The sequence below is a fragment of the Danio aesculapii genome, chromosome 24, assembly GCF_903798145.1.
Source record: "Danio aesculapii chromosome 24, fDanAes4.1, whole genome shotgun sequence".
NCBI lineage: Eukaryota > Metazoa > Chordata > Actinopteri > Cypriniformes > Danionidae > Danio > Danio aesculapii.
Window position 1 is genome coordinate 42854645 of NC_079458.1, and position 12500 is coordinate 42867144.

At 48.9% G+C, this 12500-nt stretch overlaps 1 protein-coding gene across 1 annotated transcript in view; it reads right to left on the reverse strand.

Annotated features, from left to right (window-relative positions):
• Positions 1–6495: 6495 nt before the first annotated feature.
• Positions 6496–12500, reverse strand: part of LOC130218271 (dnaJ homolog subfamily C member 13-like) — a 26570-nt gene continuing 20565 nt past the window's right edge. The window contains exons 34-41 of the mRNA XM_056450412.1: positions 12399–12500; positions 12281–12323; positions 11326–11499; positions 11019–11198; positions 10548–10688; positions 9204–9347; positions 9005–9104; positions 6496–7138 (exon numbers count right to left, since the gene is read on the reverse strand). The exon at positions 12399–12500 is cut by the window's right edge and continues 68 nt beyond it. Of these exons, the coding sequence (XP_056306387.1) occupies positions 7041–7138; positions 9005–9104; positions 9204–9347; positions 10548–10688; positions 11019–11198; positions 11326–11499; positions 12281–12323; positions 12399–12500 (982 nt within the window). The 3' untranslated portion in view covers positions 6496–7040. The remainder of the gene's footprint in view (positions 7139–9004; positions 9105–9203; positions 9348–10547; positions 10689–11018; positions 11199–11325; positions 11500–12280; positions 12324–12398) is intronic.

Below are 12500 nucleotides of genomic sequence, written 5' to 3' on the forward strand. Positions count from 1 at the left end.
AGAGAGAGAGAGAGAGAGAGAGAGAGAGAGAGAGAGAGAGAGAGAGAGAGAGAGAGAGAGAGAGAGAGAGAGAGAGAGAGAAATCCTGAATCAGTATTGGAGTGAGTTTTGCATGCTGAGGAAGGATGACACCATGGCTGTGTCCCAATTCATATACAGATACAGAAGGAGCTGAAGCTGTAATTCAGGGAAACCCCGCTAGTCCTGGCTCCATAATAGAGCAGATTTCTGTTGATCTCACTGTTAAAATTGGCAACTTCACAGCAGAATAAAGGTGTTTACAGCCTGTCCAAGAGCTGCTTTAGGTGTGTATAGCTACTATTACCCTTCATGACAGCTGTGAGGGGGTGAATTGCTTTAGAACTCATCTGTTTCCTTTAGATTAGGTTAGATTAAGTCTGCATAATTAAGGGCGTGGCCACTTGAGTGACAGCTAGCTCTCGCTGGTCTCGTCACCTGAGCTGATTCCGGCTGGTGAGCTGCTGAGCTCTGCATGTTCAGGGGGTTTTTGTGTAGTTTATCTGGCTTTACACACTCAGTCTCCTTCTGGAATCATCTCCTGCATTTATCAGTGTAGGGCTGTGCAGGAGTACGAGAAGAAGAGCAGAACAGCTGAACATCAGGAGCATCACCTGACTGCCTGAGATCTTCACTGATCTTTAGTGTCTGCTGTCTCTGCTCCTCCAGTGTAAAGACAGCTCAGCTCAGCTCTCTGTGATTGACAAAGTGCTCAGAGCTGTGTGTGTGTGTGTGTGTGTCTGTGATAGTGAAAGTGCTCAGAGCTCTGTGTATGTGTGTGTGTGTCTCTGTGTGCAATTGTGAAAGCGCTCAGAGCTGCTGGTGTGTGTGTGTGTGTGTATGTGTGATTGTGAAAGCGCTCAGAGCTGCTGGTGTGTGTGTGTGTGTGTATGTGTGTGTGTGAGATTGTGAAGGCGCTCAGTGCTGCTGGTGTTTGCAGATGATGATGTGTGTGTGAAGGAACGCAAGATCATTAGCTGAAGTTCTGGAGCTGTAAACCAGACGCTTTCCTGCTGAAATCACCACAGTAGATCAGCTAAACACACACACACACACACACCAGTGAACAGCGCTGACCGCTACAGCCAATCACAGCTGGTTCTGTTGAGTGCAGGAACACTATGACAGGTCACAGGCTGCTCAGAAGTGTTGAACACACTGGATGGTGCTCGTTACTCTTCATGAGCTCTAAATGCTCCTGACTGATGTCCATGAGCAGGTGTGATTAGAGGTCCAGCTCATGTGTCTGCCGGCTGGAGTTCAGGTACAGCTCGATCATCACAGAAGACAGTGTAGGGGAAGAGTGATCAGCGCACGGAGATGCTGAACTGAACCCATGCAGGACATGAGGATGATAACTGAAGCACACACTGCTAACACAGACATGATCAACACAGCGCATCACACTCCGCTCAGACACAACACTACTGCCCGCTGCAGGACGAATGAGAGACCAGCATCTGTGTTAAAGCTCTGCACTGTACCTGATGTTCAGCAACACCTTACAGACGGCGCTGAGCTCAGGACATCCGGCACCATCAGCAGCGTCAGGGAGGACGACAGTGGAGTGATCCCTGAGGAGGAGGAGGAGGAGGAGAGCGGTATTACTGATGATGATGATGAAGATGCTGCTCACAGATCAACACACACAGCTGAGATTGGTCCATCACTGATGGATGAACAGAACACACACACACACGCACACACACGCACACACACACACACACACCGCTCCAGGGCCACTGCTGCAAACGCTTCAGGAATCAGTGTGTGTTTGAGACGTCTGGGGGGTCTGAATACACTCCTGCTACTGTAAGCACATAAACCCCAGCTGAGTGTACACACACACATACATACATACATACACACACACACACACACACACAGCGGAGGACTTCACACCCTCTCTGTCTGTTTGAGCATGTAAACACAACACACACACACTAAAGAACACAGGGGGGTCGAGAGCAGACCACCAGAGCAGAGTGTGTGTGTGTGTGTGTGTGTGTGTGTGTGTGTTAATAAACAGTACAGTGGGCTGAAACACTAATGAGTGTATTTGAACCTGTTTTCTTTCACTGTACAGCCCGTCTGTGCGTCTGTGAAGCTGCTATATGAACACATCAGTCCTCAGTGAATGTGTGTGTCGTCTGTCTGAGGTCAAACACACACACTAAACCTGCTGCTGATCTGAGAACAGCTGGATCTGGGACGTCCAGCACTCCTACAGAGCTGAAGATCATTTACAGACAAACACAGATGAGCTGAATCTCTGATTACGCACGCACGCACGCACGCACGCACGCACGCACGCACGCACGCACGCACGCACGCACGCACGCACACACACACACACTTCTCTAATCATCTTCTCTTGAATAATGTCCGCCAGTGAGGTCAGTGTAGTCATGTACGCCTCTAGACTCACGAGAACATGCTGTGTGTAGTTTAACAGTAACAGTTCACAACTGAGAGAACACACACACACACACACACACACACACACACACACACACACACACACACACACACACACACACACACACACACACAAGAATTCCTGTAGTTGTTGTGTTACCATAGCAACAGTAGAGTCACCACAGCAGTGTTTTCCTGTAGTGTGGCTGTAAAGCTCTACAGTACGAGTGTAAATAATAAAACACTGATATATATGATCAGGATTCTGCAGGTTTAATATTAAAGAAGGTGTTCAGGTCCATCATACTGTCAGTCAGTAACCAGTCGGAGTAATCTACTGCGTTTCCCATCAGTAAATCTCTAATGAATATAACACATCTGCAGACAGAAGAGCAGTCAATCAGCCAGAGCAATCCTGCTCTCCACTGTTCATCTTTATGAGGGGAAGATTCAGTGAGTCATCAGGGAAAGATTCAGTGAGTCATCAGGGGTTTGACTCAGAGTCTGATCAGCAGCAGGAAAAGCTGAATCACTGAGTCAAAGAGAGCGAATAACAAACCTGAGCAGAGCCTCTCCTTCCTGCAGGACAACAATGGAGTAATGATGAGCCAAAACACACATTCCCTCCATCAGGGAGACACACACACACACACACACACGCACACGCACGCACACACACACGCACACACACACGCAATGATGAACTGACACAGACACAGAGAAACACTGGAAGTGTCAGTGATGATGTGACTGAATGTGAAGCTCAGTGAGTGATGAACTCTCCTCCATCACTCCACATGTCTGCTGTCTCCTGGACATTCACTGAGGATGAGGCTGGATGATGAAATGCTGAATATCTGACTATATCTGGAGGAGCTCTTCTTTATGTTAGGACAGGCCGCTCAGCTAATCAACACTAATGATGATGTGAACTTAAAGAGCCCCTATTCTACATGGAATAGGGTCATATTTAGGCTGTAAGGGTTAAGGGTTAGGGTGTAAGGGTCTCCAACAACAGTCTAATATGCATGCATGGTCAAACAACACTGCCATGGTCTTATAATCTGCATTTATTTTTACCTAATTATCCCAGCGACTCCCATATGAATCGTTCAGTGATTCATTTGTACCCAAACCCGTCCTCAGCGCAAAGCTAATCTGAGCTGATTGGACCGATGACAGCCTGCTGCGATTGGTCGACACTGACAGCCTTCAGGGCGAGACAGAGTGAAATGCCCAGCAGATAATCAACAATATAGAAGTAGTCACAGTGCACACACGCTTCATAGTGTAACGTGTGGATTTCGGCTACCAGTGGGGGAATGTAAACACAGACCACTATTTTATTGAGCAAAAACTCCAGGAACTGACGAGGAGATCTCCTAGCCCATCACAGTCAACCTGCTCTTTTCACACACACACACACACACACACACACACACACACACACACACACACGCACACACACACACACTACCCTCCTCCTCAGAGGACACGACACACACGCCTAGAGTCAGTTCAGCTTGCTGGGTGCAGTTTAGACACCTCACCTCGAACCTGAGCTGAACTATTTTGAAACTTGACCGTTGCATGTGTGTAGAAACAGCTGACGATCTGTAAACAAAGCGGCACGCGTCGCGATTTCAACATGGCTCAACACGCGATATGAGAATATAAAGAGTTAACCTGATACAGTACACACGGTTACAAGTAACAAAACACAACTAAATACATCATGTGCAAGATAAACGAGGCAATAATTTTAATCACACGTACTTACACTGGTGAAATGGGGGAAGAAACTGATCCATGATGCACTGATCCATGTTCTGACAGTCTTTACTGATCCTTCCTTTAACAAACTGATGGTCTTCTTATTAAGCATGTAGTTTTCAGAAGCACTCGATCTGCTCAAGGCTGGGCTATATTGCTGAGGTTTCATCTTAGGGGAGACGGTCAATAATCTCCATCTGCACAGCGTGACTTCATTTCACCGGTGTCTGTCTGTGTGTGTGTGTGTGTGTGTGTGTGTGTGTGTGTGTGTGTGTCTCTGTGTGTGTGTGTGTGTGGCTTCTTTTCTGTTAGTGGGCGGGGCCGCAGGTTTCAAATCTCCCGGGTTTGCGCGTTTTGTAGTCATCACGAAACACCTAATGACTCGTTATCAAGACGACTCGTTTGAAGCACTATGAGTCGACTCTTTTATAGATGAATCAATAGTTTTAAACACTGTACACTTACAGATTTAAGCCTCAGCTGGATATTTCACTTCACTTATAGCTGTGTTACACACTACATGGAAGGGCATTTTCAAAAACCCAGAATATGGGCTCTTTAATCTGAGCAGTGCTGAGACGCATCCGAGCTCTCTCGTCTGTAGACCGGGTCACGAGGCCAGAAACACAAGAGTCTGCACCGGCACACATGGACATCCCCATCCTGTGTTTCCACAGTTTAATGTTATTTTGGTCAGGGATGTCCACCTTAACCAGTGCAGAGAGCGACACAATACAGCAGAGATAATACTGCACATGTATATGACACACACTGATGTAGAGCTCCATCTCACAGCACCTGGAAAACACTGTGCTGAAGGGCCTTTCTGACACACACACACACTTACCGAACATCATCATCATCGTCTTCTTAAGCCGTGTTTAGCCAAATATCTGATGATGTTACACAGCGCAGACCCCGTGACTGACTTTATACAGAGATCAGGCGCTTCTGGAGTCTCCATCTTCATCTTCATCAGAGCACGTGCGCTGCAGCTGCTCTGTGATCGCCAGGATCTGCGCTGAGCTCGGCTCTGTCGCCCTCCTGTGGACACACGTAGAACTGAACGCGCAACACTGACCACGTGATCAATCAAAGGGTCAGTTCACGCAAAGTCCGCATTCCCTCTTCATCCACACACACACTGCTGCTGAACACGAGAGAAGATATTCTGAAGAATGCTGGAAACACACCTTCACATCCACAGCTGAGCAGGAAAGATTGGCTTCGAGGATTCTTGAGAACATCATCAAAACCCCTGGAGGACATGAGGATGATGACGAGGATGATGATGATGAGGATGATGGATTTTGGCTGAGCTGGGCTTTCAGTCTCACACATCATAACTCCATTAAAACACACACACACACACACACACACACTGTGCATTTCTACCATGAGAGTGTGTGAATTAATGCCATTTGTATTGATTGATCACTATTTTACATCATTTAAATTGATTATTAGACTGAACATTAGGATATGATGACAAGGCAAGAGAGACTAAATAAAGCTGTGTGTGTGTGTGTGTGTGTGGAGCTCTCTCAGCTTTAGCTCTGCTGGCGTTGTTTCCACACACAGCAGAGAGAGCTCAGGTCTAAATCAGGGCTCAGACTGAGGACGGGCTCTCTACAACAGCTGAACCCAACTGGGTCATTTTAATGAGGCACACACTGATCCCTACAGGGGATGGAGACCGCAGTCTCATCAGCACCAGAGCCGGGGGAACTCCAGGCCCAGCCTTCATCAGACGATCCAGATCCAGATCCTGCTGCTCAGCCTCCTCACATGGAACCTCCTGCTTGTTCTGCCAGCCCACCGGTACCGGTTACAGCAGTAAAAGATGAAGCAGATACTGGCACATCTACAGCAGAGGAGCTTAACCTCATGTTCACCTCGCCGCACTGCAGACCACCCAGACACTGGGTCACTCCGTCAACATCAGGGTTAGGGGAAAACCCCTGATGAGTTACTTCACACACATCATAACTACATTAAATCTCTCTCTTTCACACACACGCACGCACGCATACACACACACACACACAGACGCGCAGCAGCTGTGGATTCCCTTTTATTCTTAAAATGTTCTGTACAAGTGCATCTGATTCTCTCTTCTTTTATTAATGTACATTCAATATAGAAAGTGTGTGTGTACGGCGTCTTACACTGAACATCTGACAACTGCACGAGTCTCTCACTCTCTCACACACACACACACACACGCACACGCACGCACGCACGCACGCACACGCACGCACACACACGCACACACACACGCACACACACACACGCACGCACGCACACACACGCGCACACACACACACACACACACACGTGCTGCAGTGGGTCCTGCAGAGCTCAGTTCAGTTGGTCTTTCCTCATCAGGGTATAAATACTCGAGTGCTGTGGGGAAAACAGGAGGAGGAGGAGGAGGACAGAAGCCGTGCGTCTTCATCATATCATCACAGTTTCACAGCGCGTCGCTTTCCGGACGCTAACAAGTGCTAGCGTGGAGAACTCCAGAATAACAGAAGAGACAGAAACGCAGGCAGCTTAATAAAGGAGAGAGGCTCTGCGCAGATCTGACTGAAGGACACAGGAAGAGGAAGGAAGGGAGCAGAGCCAAAATGGCGGCTCAACGGCTCACTCGTTTCCTCGGCAACAAACAAACAAATAAACAAAAGCATAAAAATATCTGAATAGAAAAGTAAACTATTGAACTGTCGCTGGACAGAAGCGCTCAGCAGAGGCAAACAGAGTATAAAAGGAAAGGAGGAAGTGTTGAGGAAATAAAAGCGTGAGTGAGGCGCACTTCCTCTTCCTCTTCTTCAGTTCAGGTCTGCGGCGTCGCCATCTACAGGCGGAGGAACACTCGGCATCACTGTGGAGCCGCTGCCGGCGGTCAGGTAACCCGCCACTCCTGGACCTGCACACACACACACACACACACACACACATTATCATAGCCATCATATGATTGACACACACACTTGATTAGAGCACACTCATGATGAACAGCTGATGATGAATGCGGATGGTGATGGACCGCTGTCTTCTCTGACACACACACACACACACACACACACACACACACACGCGCGCGCGCGCACGCACACACACACACGCACGCACACACACGCACACACACACACACACACACACACGCGCACACACACACACACACACGCACGTCACCTGTCAGACCTTGCTGCAGCTCAAACTACACTCTGCTGCACTCCTGGACTGAGGACTAACAGAAGCTGTGAACTACAGCAGCAGCAGCAGCAGCGCACACACAGAGATGAGGAGGAGGAGGAGGAGATGAAGAGGAACAGATGGAGAGAGTGAAGATGAAGATGTATGTTAAAGAGAGGTGTGTGTGTGTGTGTGTGTGTGTGTGTGTGTACCTGCTGTACAATAAGAGAAAGCAGTGACTACAGTCCAGTGCGCAGTGGACTGCTGCCTGCCAGAAGAGAAGGAGCCGACACACCTGAAGAAGAGGAGGAGGAGGAGAAGAGGAGGAGGAGGAGGAGAAGAGGAGGAGGAGAAGAGGAAGAGGAGAAGATGAGCAATCCACCATCACACACAGAGGAACAGAGTGGAGAGCAGATAAGCAGAAGCCGATCGTACACCTCCATCTACAGCTGTTGAGCTTTTCTCGGCTGCTGCATGGAGAGCGCCACAGTGACCAGCGTCCTCCGCTAGAATGTTCAGAGCCTCCGTTAACAGCGTTTACAGCCGGTAATCTGCGCTCCGAAAATGGGTTTCAACAGTGTTTTGAGTGGATTACGGAGTGTTTCTATGACACACAGCTTTAAAGAGTGTGTTAAAGCCGCTTTAATCAGTCAGATCTGTGGCTTAAGCGCGAGAGAAAAACACTCTCCTACTTCACGCGTGTGTGTGTGTGTGTGTGTGTGTGTGTGTGTGTGTGTGTGTGTGTGTGTGTGTGTGTGTGTGTGTGTTTCCCCGGCCTGTCAGCTGTTAGCTCTGAGGCTCTTCAATACACACACACATGCCACACCCACACGCACACACACACGCCACGCACACATGCCATGCACACACACACACACACGCCACGCACACACACACACACACACACGCCACGCACACACGCAATACTTCACTGCACACCAGATTACTGACATGTAATTTAACAGGTATGTAAGTCATGTGATTTCCAAACATGACCAATAACAGCCTCTGCTGGCTGATGTGCCGTTCGCTGTTCGTGAGCCGTTCGTTTCATTAGTGTGTTGTGTTCATCACGGTGTGTGTGTGTGTGTTTCTGTCATGTCAGACGTCACTGTATTTTCACCGTTATTAATCAGTGTGTCAGTGGGACAGCACAGGGGACTTTAGCCATGACGAGGCTTCATTTAAACAGCAGGAGATGCCGTCTGATACCGAGGGGAAACGCCTCAGCAGCTGTTCTCATCCCTTTACATCACATGATTTAAATGATCAGTCCAGCAGGTGGCGCTGATCAGCAACAGGATCAGTTTAAAGAAGATAAACGCAGGTAAACTAGATAAAACTATCATGTCAGAGCGGTCCAACTGTGACGGTTTACACACATCAGCTGCAGACCGGAAGTGCTTAGCATTCTCCTTGTGCGTTACATGCAAAGCGTGATGGGTAATTTTGCATTCCAAGAAAAAGGTCTATAAAACACGCTGTGTGAGAGTGAGTGTGTGTGTGTGTGTGTGTGTGAGAATGTGTGAGTGTGCAAGTGTGTGTGTGTGTGTGTGAGAATGTGTGAGTGTGCAAGTGTGTGTGTGTGTGTTCTCACCGGTCAGGTAGCCTGCGGTCTGAGAGTCGGAGATGAAGAGGTCGTGTTTCTGGTCTTTGAAGGCACTCCAAACTGATGAACGAGAGAGGATCTCATTCACCTGCAGAACACACACACACACACACACACACACACACACACATGAGCCAGTGTTCACAGGCCTCAGATCAGCCATCAGCATCAGTGTGTGAGCATAAACCTGTTCTCCAAACTGCAGGCTCCTCGTCATGGACTTCAGAGCTTTGACGATCTGAGCTTTGGTTGCTGAAGGGTTCTCCAGAGTCTCCAGACCCACACCCTCTAGCAGCTTCAGGAGATACGGCACCAGCTCCATCTGCAGGGCCTAACACACACACACACACACGCACACACACACGCACACGCACACGCACACGCACACGCACACGCACACACACACACACACACACACACGGTTTACATAATATCAGCTATAAAAAACAAGACATCAAGACATTGCTAATGTTAGAGGACATGTAGACAGCGGCTGTGCTCGAGGACTCCACCTTCAGCTGTGAATCCAAAACAATCCAATTCATCTTGATTAGCACAAAATATAAAGCAGCACAGCAGAGGTCACTCAGAACAGAACAGAACAGAACAGAACATGCCGGAATAAACCATTAGATGGGACTGAAGCAGGACGCTCTGTGTGTAACGGTCTCCTGCACATGAGTGTCAGCTCAAGAGGGTCAGAGCGGAGTTATCGCGGACTGGTGTTTGTCTGGACTGGACTCTCTCCTACTGTAGTGTCTGGACTGGACTCTCTCCTACTGTAGTGTCTGGACTGGACTGGACTCTGTCCTACTGTAGTGTCTGGACTGGACTCTCTCCTACTGTAGTGTCTGGACTGGACTGGACTCTGTCCTACTGTAGTGTCTGGACTGGACTGGACTCTCTCCTACTGTAGTGTCTGGACTGGACTGGACTCTCTCCTACTGTAGTGTCTGGACTGGACTGGACTCTCTCCTACTGTAGTGTCTGGACTGGACTGGACTCTCTCCTACTGTAGTGTCTGGACTGGACTGGACTCTCTCCTACTGTAGTGTCTGGACTGGACTGGACTCTCTCCTACTGTAGTGTCTGGACTGGACTCTCTCCTACTGTAGTGTCTGGACTGGACTGAACTCTCTCCTACTGTAGTGTCTGGACTGGACTCTCTCCTACTGTAGTGTCTGGACTGGACTGAACTCTCTCCTACTGTAGTGTCTGGACTGGACTCTCTCCTACTGTAGTGTCTGGACTGGACTGGACTCTCTCCTACTGTAGTGTCTGGACTGGACTCTCTCCTACTGTAGTGTCTGGACTGGACTGAACTCTCTCCTACTGTAGTGTCTGGACTGGACTCTCTCCTACTGTAGTGTCTGGACTGGACTGGACTCTCTTCTACTGTAGTGTAGTGGAAGAGGAGAGTCCGCTGGGAAGCTTTACTAACCCTCACATCATCTGCGACTGAATGATGTTCTTCTGATGAGTGCAGGAGTGTGTGTGTGTGTGTGTGTGTGTGTGTGTGTGTGTGTGTTACCTGAGCCACCAGTTCAGTCTGCTCTCTCTGGAACATGCGGTTCAGAGCCTCACAGGCCAGACCAGCCATATCAGCTCTCAGCTTCATCCCCACCATCAGAGGACCAATGGTGTCCAGCGCCGCCATGGAGCGCACACACAGCTGCACACACACACACACACACACACACACACGATTAATGAAGTAACACACAGCTGCACACACAGACACACACACACACACACACACACACACACACACACACACACACACACGATTAATGAAGTAACACACAGCTGCACACACACACACACACACACACACACACACACACAAACACACACACACACACACGGTTAATGAAGTAACACACAGCTGCACACACAGACACATACACACACACACACACACACACACACACACACACACAGACACACACACACACAGACACACACACACACACACACACACACCCTCAGCTGTCTTCTGTACCTCGTTGTCTGAGAGTGCGTGTATGACCCTGATGGCGCTCTTGGGCACGGCGTTGTTCCTGTGGTTCAGAGCGGACAGAACCCGCGGCAGGTGCCCGAGCGGAGGAACCTGATCCGCCAGTGCGGACTGAGAGATGAAGAGACACACTGTGGCAGTGGTGACCGTCTCCAGAACCTCACCCTGAACACACACACACACACACATCAGAACAACACATTACATACACCTTCATCAGAACAGTAGAACAAACACTCCTCCAGCACACACACACACACACACACACACACACACACACACACACACTCACGTTGGGGTTGTTCTTCTCCAGCAGTGTGGTGAGTGTGTCCAGCAGAGACACCAGGAACTCTCGGGGTTTGCGTAACACCCATCCAGGCTGAGCAATGAAGATGCGGAGGAACACACCACCCACCTCCAGCTCACCCTGCCCCGCTCCGTACGGCACTGAGAAGTTCTCCGGCAGCTGACACACACACACACACACACACACACACACACACACACACACACACACACACAGTTATGGCAATTATGGCAACAATACTGACATATTCAATACTAATACATAATTCACATGCGGCCAGTGCACACACCACACCACACCTGAGGTCTTACTTATTGGACCCAAAACTCTCTGGCACAAAAACCCAGAACACTGTCAGACCCGTGATGGATCTTCGGTTCAGTGCTTGTCTTCCGTTAGCTCCAGCATCTGTTGTACTGCATTTATTCCTGCTATAAACGCTGCTAAACTTCAGCACCTGCTGTCAGTGTCAGATGCGGGAGCGCTTCTTCATGCTGTGATGAGCTCTAGGTTAGATTACTGTAATGTGTTATTATCTGTGTGTCCTGCGGGCCTGATGAACACACACCAGCTGTTGAGCTGCAGCTGCTAGAACTGAGAGATATGATCACATTAGACCGGCTCTGTCAGCTCCTTATCAAACATCCTATAAATGTTCAAATCCCACAAGAAGCCCTGAGCTGGCCGAGCGGGCCAGTGTTTGAGGAGCTGCTGCTGTGCTTTGGTGAACAGGAGATATTCTGTTCAGACACACTGATGAATCTTCCTGATGTTCAGAATTAACACTCATTAACTCAATGACATGAAGTGCTAGTTACTGACCCTCTGGGGTGTTAGAAGCAGGTTCTGCTCTGCCCTGACATCTGTGCTTTACTCAGTTAAACAGCTAATTAACTCTCCTCATGAGCTTATAGATGAAGAGTGTAATGAAGAGCCGAACCTTCCAGCTGACGTCAGGATTGTCCTTCTGCTGCCTGAAGTGCCTGAGGAAACGAGAAGAGTCTGTCAGAAAGAGTGTGTGTGCAGTGTATATGTGTCCAGTAAGTGTGTGTGCTCACTCCAGCATCATCTCCCTGACGTTGGTGGAAACCGTCTCTCTGGAGCTGTCGTTCCAGATCAGCTCTGGGTTCTCGTGGGTTCCCTCAAATATGTGCACCGCT